Here is a 19903-nt window from a genome sequence, read left to right on the forward strand (position 1 = left end):
GGTGTGAGCGGCTTTTCCGGGTTCTGTTTAAGCTCCTTCCTAAGCAGCTTACTTAGGTAAATGGGGAAAATGCCACTATTATTCCGAAATAAGTGTGGGGCTACGCCAGTAGGACTCTGTTTAAATTCCCACCTTGCTCATTCCGGGAGAACTGCCCTGTGCAGACTGGCCTTCCGTGTGACTGTTGATCCCTGAAGACTACCTAGCCCTCAGGTCACCAGCCTGCCCTCTCCTTCATTGTGGAGAGGTCGCCAATAACTTTCAATGCACATTTCAGAGTGTCCAGCCGCTTTGCTTAGAGAATCTAAGAACTGGGAGTGGTTGTGGCTTCTGCTGTGGGGCTTGGTGTACTGATCTAAGCGCAGGACTAGTAACTAGGACTCCTATGGTTCTAATCCAGGTCTGGCCCTGATTTTTCACTGCCTCTCAGCAAGCCAGTTCATCTCTTTCCCTGCTAAGTACATACCTAGCTCTCAGGGAGGCTTGATGAGTTACAGGGGTGAAGGATGGTATGTTGATCGCATCCTTGGTAATACCGATAATCACCACAGATCCCTCCTCTGTGGGCCCGTCTGGTTGAGGTCTCACTACCTTGTCTTGGGATTTCTTTGATTTATGTTGTTGGCAGTTTCTTGATGGCCCCACAGAGAGCTGCACTAGTGGCCTATGTACATCCATCGTGTGGTAGCCGGGGAAACCCCAACAGTGCTGCATGGAGTGCTGGGTCTCCCTTTGCGTTCCCCACGGTGCCGGGATGAGACCCAACACACAGGCCCCTATCCATTTTATGACCACTGAAGGTGCCATGATTCTCTGTGCAGATTTCCAGGCCTAATGTCAGCTCAGGCAAGTACCTCCTGCCCTGTCCCCCAGAGACCAGATTCTTAACTTCCTGTCCTGACCAGGGCGGCGTTGTGCGTGGTTCAACAGCGCTGTGTGGCACCACAGAGATGGTCGCCTTTCAGTGGTGGATGAGTGATGTGTGTGTTGTAATTCTTTTGGCCTTCTTCATGCTGAAAAGTGCTAAATAACGTATGTTTTGCATTCCTATTGAGGCCAGTTTAAGTGTACTATCGTTATTCCGGCTCTGTGCACAGCAAGAGTCTGAACTCTCACTCTAGTTAAACCAGGGGGATTTGCATATTGAGACCTGCCTTCAAGAGCGAAAATGACCCAACTAAAGCCATTTGGTAGCAGAGAAAAATCTGATTCATCCTTAGTCAATTTGTATACGTTCCTTCTCTCGCCTCTACGGGCAATGCAGAAGGCTCTTAGCACTGCAGTCAGACGTAATCTAAGGACCTGTCTTCTTAAAGTGATTTATCCTCGCCCTCTCTGCAGGCAGGGAATTTCCTGAAGTGCACGAATATTCTGATACAGATCTACGTCAGTAGCTTATGGGCGCCAGCTGCATCAGAGTGCTCTGCTCCACTGAGCCCAGGGCGGGCAAACCGGTAACTGACTGCATAGCTTGGCCACGCCTGCGCTAGTTCAGCACATTGCCTTCTGGAGCTCTGTGCTGGAAGAGGTGGCTGGTTGGTAAAGGGTTGGACTGGGCAGTACTGAGCATGACTGCACGCGGGTGGGGGAGAGGCAGGGCCAGCCCGCCTGGCCTAGGGTTAGCACTTGCCCTTTCAATGCAGGAGGACTGGGGTCTGGGGGGGCTGTGAAGGCAAAGTTCTCAATTGGCATGAGTCCCTTGCACTGCTCAACAGCAGTTCACCAGCCCTGGGGGAGCAAAGGTTCTGCCACCCCCTTGCCCTCTAGATAGGAGGGGGTGTGAGATTGAGACAGTTTGAGACTAAAAGGCTGGGGGAGGGGCCCCAAGGGCAGGTGGGGGTGGAAACCTGTTGGAGCAAGAATAGCTGTTGGGATGTGGCTTTTGCTCCTGGAGGCCTGCACTGGAGGGGGAGGGGAAGCTGCTGTTCCTTGGCCCTCAATCAGCCTCGACCTTTGCTGCAGCCTGGGGCCTGGTAGTACACACTGCACACAGTGCTGTTGCTCACTGTGGGCTTGTCTACACACATACTTGTTCCTCGTTAGCTGCAGGTGTGGAGACTTTGCTCTGGAATAAGTGTCCATACATGGAGTTAATCGGGAAGAACTTTGTGTAGATGAGCCCTTAGAGCAGAACATCAACACCCTCCCTCTCTCCTTTTCTGTCCCATCCCCTCTCTCCCATGGTTACGTTCATAGAAATGAATCCAAGTCTCTGATGCAGCTGGAGTGCCCCAGGGTGGCATGTTGGCATGGCAGCGTGCTCCCAGCTGAGGTATCATTTCAGAAAAATGGTGGGGGGATGCAAAGTTGTAAATCACATCTAATGTTATCTATGCTGACACATTATATGCAAAGTCCGGAGGGGGTGGGGGACAAAAAGTGGAGCGAGCATATAGACCTATGCAGAGCTGGGGAGGTAGGACATGCCCCTGCTTCCGACACAGTGCTGGTCCTCACTCATGAGGCTCCCAGGAGCCTTAGAGTTAGTGCGTGGCGAGCCAGGGTCTGAACATACAGCGCGCTGGCCTGCTGCGGGCTAAGTGGCTGCATGGACCCTGCGTCTGTGTGCTTTGATGCCCTGCTCTTTGAAATGGGAGTACATCAAAGTGCACTAGGGAGCTTTTGGAGTGCGGCAGCAGGATCTGCACAGGGCTTTTGGGGTGCGCAGGTGGGCTAGGGTGTAGTATGTTCACACACTTGTTTGCAGCGTACGAACTTTCCATGTAGATTGTGAGGGAATATATTTTATTGGTCTAACTTCTGTGTGTGAGAGAGACAAGCTTTCGAGGAAGGGGAGGGGTCATCTGTGTCACAGCTAAATACAAGGCAGGACACTTCCTTAAGTATAAGGAATTATGTTGCAAGAAACACCTTTAAAGGAGAGTTATGGGTTACCAGTTGTGTTACTGAGACACAAAGCCAGTATCACTGTATGGTATCATCAAACAATTACAGCCCATGCTTGACGGTGACCATGTCCTGGAAGAAACCTTTCCCAAACCACCTCTTCAGGCCTTCAAACAACCTCACCAAGCTCATCAGAAGCAAGCTCCCCACAGATCACGACACACCAACTAATAGCGGCATCAGACCCTGCCGGAACAGATTCCAAACCTGCAGCCCCATCTCCACTGCTATGATGATCAACACTCCCCACAACATGCCTTTCAGGATCCAGGGGTCCTACGCATGCCTATCACAACACATGGTGTACCTCACACAGTGCATCAACTACGTGGGTGAAATCAGACAATCAGTGTGCGCTCGAATGAAGTCACGCAGAAAAATAAGACAAACACCACAAAATGATTGCTCCATATCTGACTTCTTAGTCCTCCTCCTCAAAGGAAACCTTCCCAACACCTTCAGAAGATGAACCTGAGAGCTGAAATTCATAACTCATGGACTCATAATTCAAAAATCATGGACTCAACAGAGATGGTGGTTTTATCTCGCATTAAAAGGACCTGTAACCCAGTAACTCTCCTTTATCCTGCAGAGGTGTTAATAGCCACTTCATTTGGAATTGTCTCTTGCAAGGCATGTTAACTCCTTATGCTTAACAATCTGGTCCACCTTCATAGAATATCAGGGTTGGAAGGGACCTCAAGAGGTCATCTAGTCCAACCCCCTGCTCAAAGCAGGACCAATTCCCAACTAAATCATCCCAGCCAGGGCTTTGTCAAGCCGGGCCTTGAAAACCTCCAAGGAAGGAGACTCCACCACCTCCCTAGGTAACGCATTCCAGTGTTTCACCACCCTCCTAGTGAAATAGTTTTTCCTGATATCCAACCTGGACCTCCCCCACTGCAACTTGAGACCATTGCTCCTTGTTCTGTCATCCGCCACCACTGAGAACAGCCGAGCTCCATCCTCTTTGGAACCCCCCTTCAGGTAGTTGAAGGCTGCTATCAAATCCCCCCTCATTCTTCTCTTCTGCAGACTAAACAATCCCAGTTCCCTCAGCCTCTCCTCATAAGTCATGTGCTCCAGCCCCCTAATCATTTTTGTTGACCTCCGCTGGACTCTTTCCAATTTTTCCACATCCTTCTTGTAGTGTGGGGCCCAAAACTGGACACAGTATTCCAGATGAGGCATCACCAATGTCGAATAGAGGGGAATGATCACGTCCCCTTCTATGCAGATGTCTGCAAGAACTCAGCCTCTAGAAGCTTTGCCCCAGGGAGTCTACTGCTCACTTGTTACATGAGGACAAGCTCAGAGCCCAAACTGTGAAGTGGTAACTCACAGCATGGCGCATGGACGTGCTTGTTCTGAGCAACAGGTGTGAGGAACTTGCAAAGCCTTGCAAGCGACTGGAAGCCACTGGTTTCACTTGGTGTGGGGTTTGGTAGAGTCTCTGATGCTGGGCTGCTTGACAAGACTACAGCCTTGGGCCGATGAGACCGACTGGCTGATGGAGGAGGGAGTTACTGTCCCCATACCTCCTGCTGAGCCCCTCCAAAGCAAAAACGGCCTTTGGACTCCTGTTGTGCTAGGAACTTGACTGAAACCCACAGGCCCTGAACAACCCTTCAAAGACTCCTCCATCACTGCTGACCTAGGGTGGACTGGCAGGGAAGCCTAGATGTTGAAGACTGTACAGCATCATATCAACTCTGAGCCAGCCAGTTCCTCAGCCCTTCGGATTTGTGCTGGGGCCTACCCAGCAACGGGACCCTCGTCAGCATCTCAGGCCAGCTGCAGAGCCACTACCACTGAAGGAGAAATGGCCCAGAGGGGCTGGTATTGGACAGGCTTTCCCGTCAAAGTGGGGTGTCAGATCTCTCTCTCCCCTCCCGCCCCCAGAGACTTCCTGTTTCCGTTTGCTGGGGTTAGCTCTCAATGCAGACCTTGTTCATTGCCTGCTCTCTCCTTTCTTTGTTCCTACTGGGACCAGTCCCATTGCTGGGAGCTCTGAGGTTAACAGGCCAGCTAACACAGTGTTTGTTTAAAGCCTGGGCCCTGGCTGGCCCTGACCTTGTGCTGACGTGTTTGGAAACAAACACGCTCTCTAAAATTGGGTTGAGTTGCTTCCTTCCTCCCCTCCCCCCCTCACAGACCCATGGGGATTGTTCAGGGCTCCAGCAATCAGAACCAGATCAAGCAGGCTGAGAGCTCTGTTACATCTGGTGCTAGCAGAGACAGGCACTGAGAGCTAGGTGGTGTCCTTGGCAGGGCTGGATCATTTGAGCAGAGTTCATGTGCCTGTTGGCCCCCTTTGCCTGCCACCTGGGGCTTGGGTTGACTAGAGCCATTCCCTAGGGAGAGAGCTGTTAACTTTTTCATCTTAGGCGGCAACTCCTCCCAGTGCTCTCTGAGATTCCACATGCCTATGTCACACTGTGTGTCCAGGGGACATGTTAGAAACGTGTCTGTGTGCCCACTGTAAAATTCCAGTGCTGAATTGAGGCAGATTTAGGTGGCGGTTGGAACCCGGGACCCCTGTCCTGTGGCAGACTGGTTGACTTTGGGCAAGTCACTTACTCTCGCTCGCTGACAGATTACCTCCATGTACAGACGGGATAAAACCACCGAGGTGTCAGCAGAGGTTGGTGAAGCACTCTGGGTTTGCCCGTTGGTATCAGGGTACAAACCATGTCTTGGTGGGAAGTAAGATGGGAACAGGAATGCCAGCAAAAAAGGGACTTGGAATCCCTGGCGGCTAGGTGCTGAGAGCACGAAGTGCAGCATAGTGAAGAAAAAGACGGGCGGTTAAATCTGGAACCGGTTGGAGAGCTGCTAATGAAGCCATCCTGAAACTGAGCCTTGGCATGAACAGAAGGCTGCCAAGGGGGAATTCTGACAGCAGCAGATGCCTTGGCATTCACCGGTTCCTACCAGCAAGATGACATTCTGAAGGGAGAAATAACTGCTGTTAGGAAAGGATCCAAGGCATGGCCAGTGGGGGACAAGCGAACATTCCTATTATGAATGGCAAACTGTAGGTATGTGTGAAATGCAAGCTAATCTCTGCTTTGGGGGAAAAGGTAGAGAGGACTTGGGCAGCAGTTGAATTTTAAGAAGCCAAACTGGATGGAGAAGATACTGTAGCCAGTTGGACAGGAATCCTGGCCCAAAGACCGGTCCCAGAGGGAAGATGCTGCAATTTGAAACCGCAAATAGGAAGGAAAATGGAAGAATGAGTTGTGAGGGGAAACCAGCCGTGGGGAACAGCAAATGGTTGAGCAATTTGGTCCCAGCGAGAGGAGTACTGCCCTCCAAGAGACCCAGCAGGAGAAGACCATGGGGGATGTTCAGCAACACTCGGTGTTGACCTACCACCGCTCCATTGATGTTTCAGGTGTTTTCCCATCAACTGCAGTGGGAACCTTGGGTTCTGGTTGCACTTTTCCTCGCACCTCCTGATCTATGCACACCCCATCCATAGCCCCACCAAGTCACGAGAACTCCTCGTCAACCTTCTCCTGGCTGTGGCCATCCACCATACCAGGAGGATGCTGGACGGAGAGGTGCTCTGACTCTGGGGCCTATTTCTGTTTCTCCCGTCTCTCATGCGTCCGGGCAGAGTTCCTCTGTACTGCGTCCGCTGGCTCCTAGACACAGAGGAGCAGTGGGCACTCTCCGGGTGTCTCTGCTCAGTGTCCCCCTCTGGCTCCCTGCTTTTGACCCTGTGACCTCACTCCTGTTCCTGCTTTTCATTAGTTGTCCCTTGACCTCATTTGAGCCCTGGGCTCCTCCCCTTAGGCCCCTCAGGAACTCAGTAGGTCCAGTGGGAACCAAGCTCAGCCAGCAGCGAGCCCTGTACGAAAGCCCTTCCCGCCCAAGCGAGAAGAGCAGCCGAACCAGGAGCTGAGCACTGAGAGGAAGCCACCAGCAAGGAAGGCAGTGCAGTAATCCTGCTGGATGACTCCAATAGAGTAACCTGGGCCAGGTGGCAGGATAAAGCATCTACTAAAGAGCCCAGAGGTCCTTCAGCGAGCTAGTTACAGTCCATGTGAGGAGGAGTGATGCCCCTGGAGGAAGACATGGCGCACTGAAGAATCGTGTTAGGTACCTGGGAAGGGAGCTGCACTGGGGCGGATGCGGGTGATCTCTTCAGAGCTATGTGGTACCAAGTGTGAGCAAAGCCAGAAGACCAGCCCATGGGCTACTTATCTGTGGGGAGAGGAGGGGCTTGCATCCATGGAGTACTACAGTAGGGGTGAACGCACCCTCCTCATTCAGTGGGTGCACTAGACTAAACTGTTGAGGGGGCATGGACCACTCGCAGCAGAACACAGCATCCTAATCCTGGCCTGGTGTGAAGGGGAAAGCTGGGGGGGGGGGTGGAGAATGAGTCTGCCCCCCACTCACCCCACAGGTAAGTGCTCTTGTCCTGTGGGACTGGGCCTGGTTCCCTGCTCTTGGCATTGCAGCCTGGTGCACAGAGCGGCAGTGCCACTCAGGTTTGGCCCAACTGCCTTTCTACCATGACAGGGCCATTTGGGTTAAATTTGAATGAGCGTGTCTATGGCTTTGTGCCAGGTTGCAACAGCCGGCATGGGGAGCTGGGGGCAGGGACAGGAGCCATTGCTGTGGGGTGAGTGGGAGGCGGGCTTGCTCCACCACCCAGCGGGAGAAGTGTGTGCTTCGTTTTGCCCCCATGGTTTCATGATTCCTGTGGGTGCAGCTGAACCCATTGTCCATGCTAAAGCCATCCCTTTAGAAGAGCTTTCCTGGGAGATACCTGTTAGGGTTCAGTCTCCTCTTAAGCAGCATTGGTCACCAACCATCTGTGTTCAGAGTGCATCTAGCTCGTGTGCCGTACGCCAGGCTGGAGCAGGATGGGAGGGGAACTTCTGCTTAACTCTCTGGGAGTAACCCAGCTGGAGCTTCCAGCATATACATGACGCAGAAGAGGAAGCTGCTATGGCACTAGGCTAATCTGTGTGCACCCAAACGCAAAGAGCATGGGAATGCCAGAGTTATTAAACAATGGTTGATGCCACTTACTGGGAGAGAAATTCTCCTAGCCGGAATACCTGTGGAGATGGCTTCAGTCTGGACATGGAGAGATCAGGAAGGTGGGGGGGTGGGAGGGGAGGGTGAATGGTATGTCGGAAGTATGGCCCTTGGGAGCGTGCTACAGTTTGTCACTAAAGAGGGCAGTGGTGAAATTAGTTGATCCCGTGGCCAGGAGGGACCATGGTGATCATGCAGTCTGACCACCTGCACAGCACAGGCCAGAGACCTGCCCTATCGTAATTCCTAGAGCAGATCTTCCAGAGACAACCAGTCTTGATTTTAAACATCGCCACTGATGGCGAATCCACCTCAACCCTTGGTAAATTGTTCCAGTGGCTAATTACTCTCCGGGTAAACATTTTACGCCTTAGTTCCCTTCCTTTGGGTCTGTATCCAGGAATCCAAAGTCAAGATCTCTTCCTGAGCCATGGCTAGGAAAGCCAGGAGATATTTGAGGCCATGTTGCATTCTCTGCTTGTTGGGGGTGAGCTTTGGACAGCATGCATCCAAACTGGCATAATCCACGGAGGTTCCTAAATGAAGGAGAGGGGGCAGCTTTATGATCCAAAGCAAGGAGCCTTGGTCCTTGATCTGCTTCTTACCCCCAGGAAGGAATAGACTGTGGTTATGAGGGAGGTAGGGAAATGTCATTGGCGTCTCCCAAGCACCTGAGTTCTGTAGTTATGGAAGGACTCTTGGGATGTGGGGTATTGGATCCTGGGAAGTGTGTTTGAGGAATTCAGGGATCTCATGTGTGAGGTGCAGTGGGAGGAGGTCTGACATCCCACCAGCCTACGAAAGAAGCCCAAAAGCCCAGCAGGCTAGGTTTCTGCTCCAGGAGAAGCTGGCAGTGTCTCCATGACGGGCAGCTTAGAGGTCTGAAGGCAGAAGTCTCGCTATCCTGGCAATGGGTGAGGTAAGCAGCCACACAGGGCTGTTAGTTCGAAGCTTGCAGGACAAAGGTACAGGCTGCAAGCAAGCCAAATGCACTAACGCTAGTGAAAGGGGGTCAAAGGGATGAAGAGCAGCTGTTGGAGAGCAGGAGAGGAAGGACTAGAGGGGATATCAGCCCACTGATCACTGACAAGGGACCTGAGAAGAGTGGGTGATAACTGACGAGAGACCTGAGGAGTGTGAGGGACCTGAGGAGAGTGGGTGTGTGTAAATCTGCCTGAGGAAAATAAAGCTGAGATAATTTAGAGAGGGGGGTTACCTGTATGCATGCATCCAGCTCAGCTGGGCCAGAGGGCTTGGAGCTGGAGGAATTGAAAGAATTGACAAACACATTTGTCCAAGTGATGATTGCTTTAGAAAAATCATTGGAAACGGGGTTGTTTTTAGGAAAGCCCTAGAGACTATAGTACCGGCCTCTTCTGAGGGGAAGAGGGGCGGTCCAGGCCCGGCCAGTCTAACTCCTGTCCCTAGTGAGCGAGCGGAATGGATAACTATGGAGAGAGAACATGATTAAATCTTCAGAACCTGGGGCAGTTCACAGCACGGACCCTACCTGCTCTCTCTGGCTCTGTCCTGGCACATGCAGGGAGCACGCTAGATGGAATGTAATCGGCATGGACTGTAGTGAAGCCTTTGCAACTGTTGCCTGATTTTAATGTTTAATATATGGAGATATACCTATCTCCTAGAACTGGAAGGGACCCTGAAAGGTCATTGAGTCCAGCCCCCTGCCTTCACTAGCAGGACCAAGTACTGATTTTGCCCCAGATCCCTAAGTGGCCCCCTCAAGGATTGAACTCGCAACCCTGGGTTTAGCAGGTCAATGCTCAAACCACTGAGCTATTCCTCCCTGAACTATTGCTCACAAGTTCAAAGCAGCTGCTAGGAACACAGTCCCATAGGTTGACTTCTGTCTGAAAGGCTGTAAACAAGGGGTAATGATGGGTGTCTAATGGAGCACTGCAAGGGTCTGGGTTAGATCCCCTCTTATTTCTTCATTACTTGGAAGGAGAAAACAGCGTGTTAATGAAATTCCCAGATGGTACCAAATTGGTCTGAATTGCTAACAGAGAAATAAGACAAAGGGATCTAGAGAGATTAGAAACACGGGCAATTAGCGGCAGCTGAAATGGTAAGCTCCTGCATCTGGTGGGGAGGGCCGTGATGGAGATTCCAGGGGAAGGGCTAGGCCAGGGAGACAGCTGCAAGCAGAGAGCTGAGGGGGTAAGTGGAGAGTCATCTGCTATGAGATGTAGCAGCAAACACAACTTTGGGTGCAGAGCACAGAGGTGTCACATCTAGGGGTGCCAGTTTTGTGGGATGTATTCCTGGAGGTTCCATCACATTACATACTCTGTTAATTCCTGGAGACTCCAGGACAGCCCTGGAGCGTTGGCAACCCTAGTGGTGCCATGGACCAGAGAGCTGTCCCTTTCCACGTGGCTCTGGGGGAAACTGCCCCTGGAATGCTGGGGCAGGTTAACAGACTGCAGAATGGCTAGGGAACAGCAGCAGGGCTGACGGGGGTAGAGGGATTGGCGTAGGAGGAAAGACTGAGTGAATTGGGCCCCATCTACATAAGAAAATTTCTCCGGTTTTACTAGATTGGTTTAGAAACCAACTGGAAATTGGTGCAGCCCGCTTCCTTTGCCCGCTGACGAGGAACCACGTCCCCACAGCACGTTGCGCAGCTGTTACTGACTTCACTTATTCAGTCAGTGCCACTTGCTCGCATAGTCCAGGCCTCCTGAGTGTTGCCTGGCATGGAGGTGACCCAGACGGTGCAGGGGCTATACCCCTGCTGGCGGACATGCAAACACAGAGCTCACTTTCTGTCTCTTTGCATTGCCTTCCCCAGCACTAGCCTTGATGCTTCAATTGACCCGTGCCACCCTGCATCTAGAAAGCCCTGTCTACCCTGAGCCCAGCCTGCACCACTCTTCATTCGAGTTCCCTCGTAACTCAGCTTACCTGTCTGTTGGTCTGAAAAAGGGCAAGAGCACCAGCTGTGCCCTAGCCGAGCAGCCATGTTATGCTGCTGGTGTCCCCCCATCCCTCCCCCCCGAGGCTTTGTGCCCGTTCGTTATGTGAGCTGGGTTAGTGTGTAAGCTCCTCAGTGTGGATCCTCTGCGTGTCCGCACAGATGTGCTGTGTGCTAGCAGTGGCAATACAAATGCTCCAGAAGGGAGGGGAACGAACACTGTGGCTGCCAGGAGGGGGGATCTGAGCTTCCAGCAGTGGCTCTTTCTGACTCAGGCCTACTGGGAGAGGTGGGAGCTCCATTACTTGTAGTGTCTAAACCTACGCTGGAGAAAGCTGTGGGCAGTGCTCACTAGGGTGGTGAGCTGGCCAATAGTTAGCGTTCTATGGTGGTCATGCTCCAGACGGGGTCTCTGCCTCTGTTCTGCTTGCGTTCACATGGCAGCACCGCCACTGCTCACAGAATACATTTGCATTTCCTGTGTCTGGCAGCTGGCAGGCGGGTTCTGGCCTGTGGGTCATGCCGGGAGCAGTGGCGGGCCGGGCACAGGGTGCTAGCAGAGTTCTAGGTACTGAGCAAGGGGTGTCTTCGCTCCTGGCAAGAGCCTTTGCTAACACCTGGGCAGTGTTGGCTGTCTGCTCGGAACAGGCTGGTTACTGTATGCCAGGGCCCGCTGTCTGGCAGCAGCAAGCCTGCGGCCTGGCTCCATGTGTGGGGTTGGGGTGCAGGTTGTCTAATCGCGGTTCCCTCTGCTTCTTTCCAGGTTTCAAGTGCCCCATTTGCTCCAAATCTGTGGCTTCCGACGAGATGGAAATGCACTTTATCATGTGTCTGAGCAAGCCCCGCCTCTCCTACAACGGTAAGGGCTCCCTTTGTGCACAGCAGCTGGCTCGCGAGCCTGAGGGAGGGCCAGTAAACGCCAGAGGGTTTGCTAGGCTGCTCAGCCCAGGCCACGAAGAAAAGCCTCATTGTAGTTAGACGTGCTGCGTCTCTACAGGAGAGACCACTGGCTCACCTCGCTGGTGTGGGGTGAGAGGGCTCAGCTGTTAGGCTTGGAGGGGTCAGCTTGAGTTGCCTTGCTACGGGGGAGCATGCCCAGACGAACGCTCTCCTGGGTTCTGAGTTAGCCCCACCCGCTGGATACAGGAGCTGCCCCTGTCTCGGCCATGCCCTTGGCCCCATGGGCCTGACTTCCCCCCACTTTGCTTCCAGGTCTGGGACTTCCCGTCGCACTTGAGTTTTTCAGCTGGGGGTGGCCAACTGGCTGTCAATCCTGTGTGCCCAGGCCTCTTCTCTCCACCCCCTTTGGGGGTTGTTACACCCTTCCCCACATAGCCCCCATCCAGCCCCACTTGGCTCTTCCCAAAACTGCCCCAGTGGGGTGCGGGGGGAGGCAGCCAGCTGGGTCACACGTGTGGGGCTGGGGGCTGAGGATCTACCCTATTGGCTTGCACTGTGCAGAGCTTTGCCTTGCCAGGTGGGAGTGGGGTGGAGGAGTGTCGGGGGAGAAGACAAGGGCAGCCCTAGACGTGGCTGTGCTGGGAGCAGAAACCCCGAAGTGTAGTGTCTGGGGAGGGCAGGCCAAGTGCTTTTCTCCCAGAGCATTTGTAGGGTGTGGGTGCCCACAGGGCACTCTGGGGTCACTTTGTTTCTCCCAGTGACTTGACCAGTGAAGAATTGAACACTGGGGATTGGAACTGATTTGCCTAACTTGATTAGCCAGCCAAGATGCCCTGTGGCTGGTGGTAGGATCTGGTGGTCCAGGTAACCTGCTTCCCACCTGCAGGAGGGCCTGGTGCCATGCCATGTGGGTGGCATGTGGGTTTGGTCTGTGCAGTGCCGATGAGGGCAGTCTGGGCCTGGCCTGCTCCCAGGCTGTGAGCACTAAGGACTTGCCCCAAGCCCCTGATTCTGTCCCATGGGCCAGAGCAATTCCTGCTTGTCTGGTATTGGGAAGGGCCCATCCCCTCAGTCCCTGAGTGGGCAGCTGTGCCACAGGAAGTGTTCATGCAGCTTAGCCTGCCCCCTGGATGGGGGCTCCCCCATCTCGTTCCATGGTCCTGTAGGTTGTACTCAAAGGATAGTTCTCCCACCCCAACCCCCCTCTCCAGGTGCCTCATGCACGTGCCCTTGGCCTGGCAGCTCTGAGAAGCCCTGCGTGGGGACCCCTTCTCCTTCGTGCTGCTGGTCCTTCAGTCCACATGGAGCCCCTATCTCCCCGCTTGCGTCCCCTCATCCCAGCCCATAGGGAGCGCCCCGGCTGTGTCTGGGGGGGTTAGTCATGTGCTCTTGGCGTCTGCGCGAATGGCAGGCACAAGAAGACTAGTGGGCCTGGGACCAAAGGACAGCCCTGCCCCCGGATCGGGGTGGGCAGAGTGCCCTGAACGTAGATTGTATGGTCCCACCCATCCCAATGTGCAGAGAGCTGCCTGTGCAGATTCTCTAATGCAGCCGGTGAACAGGGGCAGTGAGCAGTTATGGCAGGTGGAGCGAAGTCTGGAGCATGGAGGAGCTGGGCGCGGTGCTTGGGGCTCGGCAGATGGGTCGAGGGACCGATTGAAATGTGTTTAATGTTCATGTCCCTCCGATAGTCTGATGTGCTGCTTCCTGTAGCCCATCTGTGACCCAAGGCGTAGAGTAAGTCACTGTACAAATGAGGAGCTGGGAGCAGCTCTGTCAGGGCTCTGTCGCCTCCTGCTGTTAGTCCTCCAGCCCTCCGTTTCCTTCCAGCTGCCCCTTTGACCTCTCACCTGGGGCGGGGGTGCTGGGTGCGGCGGTGCTGGGTGCGGCGCTGAGTATTAGGAGCTGGTGTCAGTCCATGGGTGGGGACGGGGCGAGGCTGTGATCTGGTGGTGGTCTCCTGAGGTCGGTCGGTGCCCTGGCTGCCATGCTATCCTTTGCTACTCCCACTTCTGGATCCCGCACAGCTCCTGCATTCCACTTGGCTCCCGACCTGAGACAGGAGCTCTGGTTTCAGCATGTCCCTGCCCTTCACCCTGCTGGCAGTCTGCTTAGGGCGCTGGGGTTTTGACACTGCCAGAGCAGCTGTCTGGCCCTGGCTGGGTGTCCTCTCCCTCACGCTGACCTCAGTCACTTTCTTTCTTTATCTCAAGATAAAACTGGGTGTCCAGTTTTGGGCCCCACACTACAAGAAGGATGTAGAAAAATTGGAAAGAGTCCAGCGGAGGGCAACAAAAATGATTAGGGGTCTGGAGCACATGACTTATGAGGAGAGGCTGAGGGAACTGGGATTGTTTAGTCTCCAGAAGAGAAGAGTGAGGGAGGATTTGATAGCAGCCTTCAACTACCTGAAGGGGGGTTCCAAAGAAGATGGAGCTCGGCTGTTCTCAGTGGTGGCAGATGACAGAACAAGGAGCAATGGTCTCAAGTTGCAGTGGGGGAGGTCCAGATTGGATATCAGGAAAAACTATTTCACTAGGAGGGTGGTGAAACACTGGAATGCGTTACCTAGGGAAGTGGTGGAGTCTCCTTCCTTGGAGGTTTTTAAGGCCCGGCTTGACAAAGCCCTGGCTGGGATGATTTAGCTGGGAATTGGTCCTGCTTTGAGCAGGGGGTTGGACTAGATGACCTCTTGAGGTCCCTTCCAACTCTGATATTCTATGATTCTATGATTCAACTGCTGGCGTCCTGGGCTCTGCCAACGGCCTTACCCTGTGTGCTGCCTCCATGCATGCCCAGCCCTTCCAGGTCTGCCTGCCACGCAGGCCCTGGGGCTTTCCCCTTCTTCATGGTGCCTTGAGGCCCAGCTTGTTCTGTCCAGCCAAGCAATAGGCTCTCCGGCGTGTGCCCCTTTGCAGGAGGTGCGGGTACGTACTCTGCTGCTTGGCTTGTGCTGCTCCCCCGTGGCCTAGTGAGCTGAGATTCAGACCTGGTTCTGTTCCAGTGTCTGCGTACCATCGTGGGCATGAGGGGGGACGCTCCAAGGTGTATATATGTGCACGTCCATTCCTGCCCTGCTCTGCCATGGTCTGCATGCCCATGCACCGGGCACTCCTCCTCGCTGTACAGTGACAATAGCGGGGCTCCTGTCCCTTGGTGAAGCTATGCTGCTGGTGAGGGCGAGACATGTGGCTGACACTCAGTAGGGCCCTGAGTCTGGCCTGGGTGGTGGACTTTGCAGGCAAGCAGGGCCCTGGCAGGTGTGAGTAGAGACAGGTGACCCAGCAGTGCAGCCTGCATGCTTACGGAGGCTGGTGTGAGAGCACCCTCACCTGCCAGTGTAACATTTATCCATGCGAGATCAGGACCTGCTGCAGAGGCAGGGAGTCGGTTAACAGCAGCTCCCGCTCAGCACAGTCTCTCCCCAGCGTGGCGGGCTCCCCAGTCTGTTCTCGCGACAGCAGCAGGTAGGGATTCCGGCCCCGCCATATCCTGTGATGAGCTGGAGCGACTCCATGGCAGCAGGTTTTTTGAAGGGGCTGCCTCCTGTGTGCCAGCTGGCTCAGCTGAAGTGGGCATGGTTCTAAGCCGGAGCATGGGCACAGAGAGGGGAGCCAGTGAAGAGGCCCTGGAGCAGAGCTCTCAGGTGGAGAGCTTGGGTGTGAGCAAGGGGCCGGGTGCTTTAATCACCACCGTTGTGTGTGGGGGCAGGGATAGGTAAACTTCTAGCCACCATCTGGAGTTGTCTGCACTGGCCCCTCCCACTGCTGCCAGCCCAGGAGGATAAAAATCCCATTGTTTTATCAAAATTGAACTTTTTTAATTTAAACCTATTTCAAATTAAATTTGAAATTGACAACCTACATCAAGGCCTAAATGTGTTGTATCTATTGTCATTTAAATTAAATACAATAAATAATATTAAGCGGTACGTGGTTGCTGCCAAGTTTTAAAGCAAGTCACCCCCCTGACCTGCTGAAAATCATCAGCGAAGCACCTGGAACCAGAGTTTGCTGAAGTGCTAAACCAGCTTTTGACAGCAATAGCCTCTTCTGCAAGTGCAGCAGGAATATGTTCCTCATTTCACTTTATTCGACCTGGTCAGTTCAAGGGCCAGTTCATTCAAAATGAAGAAACCAATTGGCAGTTGAAAAAGCAGGAAGGCTTGTTTTTCTTCTTCCAATCCAGGAAAAAAAACCTAAGTATGAGAGGATGAGTTCTGCTAGTTCTAAAATCTTGAAGGACCTGGTGACCAGAAACAATCAGTACAATTCCTTAACTACAGATTATCCTGCCTTTGTTTGTAGATCAGTCAGTTTTAAATGCAAGACATATTTTGATAAACTTTCCAATAAATCTTTCTTCTTATGTAGCCAGCATTTTTAAGGTAGCCATAGTTAGTTGTTAATAAAACAACACCAGAACCTTAATGCTGGTTTTGTGCATTTTTAACTTTGAATTTCTATCCAGATCACAAATTAAAAAATTAACCTAGTGAATAAGAAACACATAATCCAGCATTTTCTAACACAATAAATGTAAAAATTAAGAATTGGAATAAATTTTAGGATAAGTTATGTAAGTTGCTTAAATGAATGTCATTACTCCTGGGGGAATTCTGTGCCTAAAAATTCTGTGCACAGTATTTTAAATTTCTGCAAAATTCTGCGTATTTTGTCAAAATAGCACAATATAATCTCACTAGTTTCAATTATTTTTGGTCATTTATTTCAAAATCCCTGTCAGCAAGTATGTCTATAACAATACAGACAACAAAAAACATTTGGGAAATGTTTTTTTGACAAATAGATTCCGTACTAGGCATACTAATACAGAACTCTGATTAACAATTAATTTAAACTACAATACCGAATTGTATTTCCTGCACCCCTCAGAAGCAGTGCAAAGGCTTGGGGGTGTCGGGGGTAATGGAGGAGCTGAGGGAGAGGGAAGGAGCTGGGAAGGAGCCTGGTTGTGAACTTGGAGCGTTGTTGTGTATGGGTGGGAAAAGTATGGAACAGGTTTTTTGAGGGGGGACAGGGAGGGATTGTTAGGGAGCTTCCCTCATGTAGACCCTGGCTGACCCCTGGCCTCACCCTTTCAGTCAGGCACATCTGCCCCTGTCCCTATGTGGCTCTGTACCCTTTCCCCTGTCCCCATATGTCTCTGTGCCCCCACCCAGCCACTCCCCTTTTTCTTATGTAGCTCTGCACCCCGCCCCATCACCATATGGCCCTGCACCTCCCTCCCTCTTGTGGCCCTGTGCCTCCACTCCCATTCAGCCCACTAGCAACTGGTTGAATCCCCCAGCAGCCCCACACTGTCTCCCCATAGCTCATGTCTCCTGACCTGGTGTGACAGGCTCTGTGAAGAAGGCAGGCTCTTTCTCTTCCCTAGCTGGCTGGGAGCTGCTGCTGTGTTCTCTCGCTACAGCGCCGTCTGGTGGGCAAAAAGCAGAACTGCAGCAACATTTTGACAACCTTTTTTTCTGCACAAAAAAATAAAAATATGAAAGGCTCATTAATTATGCATGCATGCAATCGCACAGAATTCCCCCACGAGTAGTTAAATGTGTACAGAGCTAGTGCTACCCTCTGGGTTAGCAAAAAGGAACCTCAAAATCAGTGTAAAGCACATATCTGGCTGCAGATCCACGTTTCAGTGGTCACCAGTGAATGAGACTCAACCTTTCCTTAGAAAAATAATTTAAAAGTACAAATTTAAAACATAATTAAAATTAATTATTTAAGCCCAGGTTTCCCGTTTGCTGCTTTAAATCCTGATTAAAATTTGTGATTTTTAATTGCTTTGATTTAAATCTCTCCACCCTGCTGACAGCCATGGTGGGGGACTCAAGGCAAAATAATGTAGTGCAGAGATTGCTGGAGTGCACAGAATGGTGTCGAATGAGCTGCCTGGAAACCAAGGTGGTAAGGGGACTGGGGGAATGGATCTGGCCATACTCCCTGTGCCCGAGTAATTTGCCTGCTTCTCAGCTATGATCTTTCCGCTCCTGTAGCTTGCTGGTGTGGTGTAGCCCACATACAGTTAATGTGTAATTGAACTCCTCTCCTTGGGGGGGTTACTCACTGCAGCACCGTTGGGTTTGTTCAGCTGCCACCGTAACTGTGTTGAAGCAGTTTACAGTGTGGTGGGTGCTGGAGGAGTGGCTGCAGCCCTGGGCTGGGATTTCGGGGGCTCTCACAAGTGTCAATCCTGTTCTGTACTCGCAAGGAGACCTCCAGGGAAGTGGCACTGGTGAACAAGCAGGGAGCGGGAGTTGAGTGACCCAGTGCCAGAGCATGTTTTTAGGGGCTCGGCGCTGCAGGAGGTGCCGCCTTTCCAATCGGCATTGCCCAGTTACCTTGGCCACACTCCAGCTGGAAGCCCTCTGCAGTTTCAGTTAAATTTGGTAGTCCTCACTTCCTGTCCAGGAATGAACTGATATGGCTGTGCACTGCTAGGCTGTGTTCCACCCCAGAGGCGGACGCAGTGCCATGCTGGGTGAGGTTGTGTGGCACGCTAGGAGTTGGAGGGCATTCTATGGGCACTGTTTCCCAGAGGAGCCATTGCAATCAACTTGCCTATTTACCTGGGCATCGATATTCTAACCCCGGGGTTGGCAACCTTTCAGAAGTGGTGTGCCAAGCCCTCATTTATTCATTCTAATTTAAGGTTTCGCATGCCCGTAATACATTTTAACGTTTTTATAAGGCCTCTTGCTATATGTCTATAATATATAACTAAACTATTGTTGTATGTAAAGTAAATAAGGTTTTTAAAATGTTTAAGAAGTTTCATTTAAAATTAAACTAAAATGCAGAGCCCCCCAGACTGGTGGCCAGGACCTGGGCCATGTGAGTGCCACTGAAAATCAGCCTGCGTGCCACAGGTTGTCTACCCCTGTTCTAACTCTTCAGCGAGGTCCTCTTCCACTTGGATGTGCCAGTGTATCCTCGCCCCTACAGGGCACAGTGGCTACCAGACAACCTGCTTGGGTATGGGAAACCTTCCTCTGGGCACACCGCACAGCTGTGAAATCCTAGCAGAAACTGGCCCCAGCTGCAACCAGACCTGGAGCGAGCAGCCCCTTGCATAAAGCTCACAGGGCAGCCAGCGTGTGGAGGGGCCCAGCTGCACTCCACGCTTCCCAAGGCTCATTCAGGAATTTCGCAGAAGCCTGCAGTGCCTGGCAGGATGTGCCCAGGTCTTGGGCTGGGCGGAGCCTCGTCCAGACTGTTAACAGCTGTGAGTGCACTCGGCTGGCTGAGCAGGAGTGGGGTGACTGGCAGCAGAGCCTCTGCACCAGAACACACCCATTTCCACCTGGGACGAGGCTGCAGCCAGCCCCCACTCTACCATGGAAGCAAACTAACCAGGCTGTCTCCCTGCTGCCCAGACACCCCGAAACGTGCTTCTATGGGTCCTAGCAGAGGGTGGGTAGGGCCCCTCCAGACTGGACTCGGCATGGCTCCTAAAGCCCTGGAGGCCAAGTGTGGTTGTTGGCTTGCACCCGTGCTGCAGTACAAGTAGGCCTGGTGCTTTCCAGGCCCTGTCCCCAGGACCCACACCTGCTAGACACGGGTAAGGGGGGCTGGCCGGGAGAGCAGGGCCTGCCTTTAATGACCCTTGACCAACCCTCCCTTTCTGTGGTGCTTACACTGAGCTGTCTCGCACAGCTCCCTGCCCCACCGTTCAGAGCCTGCCTGGGACCTGGCTCTGCAGCCGAGCAGGGAAATGGTCTTGGAATTTATAACCATTCCCGTTAAATCAGAGGCCCCCAGAGCCCAGCGCAGGGACCCCACTAGGGACTTGCCAGCATCCCGAGTCTCTCGCATAAACTGCTGGCTTCCACGACTGGCACTGCTGCTGTGCGAACGAGGAGGTAAACCCCCCCCACCCCAGGAACGCCAGGGATTTGCCAACTGGCACCAGCCCAACCGGTAAGGGCAGGAGGTGATGCAAAGTGCAGTTACACTGGTACTTGGCACACAACACTGAGTTAAACGCAGGGGTTTTTTGCTTCGCTCCCCCCGCAAGGTGGGCAGCCTGGGGCCCCAGCTCTGGGCATTGGGCCTGTGCATCTGTTTCATTTTCAGG

General features: G+C 52.8%; 1 protein-coding gene across 1 annotated transcript in view; it reads left to right on the plus strand.

The window, feature by feature from the left end:
- ZNRF1 (zinc and ring finger 1) overlaps positions 1–19903 on the plus strand; it is a 97343-nt gene that overhangs the window by 68306 nt on the left and 9134 nt on the right. The window contains exon 2 of the mRNA XM_054049057.1: positions 11667–11762. Within this exon, the coding sequence (XP_053905032.1) occupies positions 11667–11762 (96 nt within the window). The remainder of the gene's footprint in view (positions 1–11666; positions 11763–19903) is intronic.

The sequence above is a fragment of the Malaclemys terrapin genome, chromosome 14, assembly GCF_027887155.1.
Source record: "Malaclemys terrapin pileata isolate rMalTer1 chromosome 14, rMalTer1.hap1, whole genome shotgun sequence".
NCBI lineage: Eukaryota > Metazoa > Chordata > Testudines > Emydidae > Malaclemys > Malaclemys terrapin.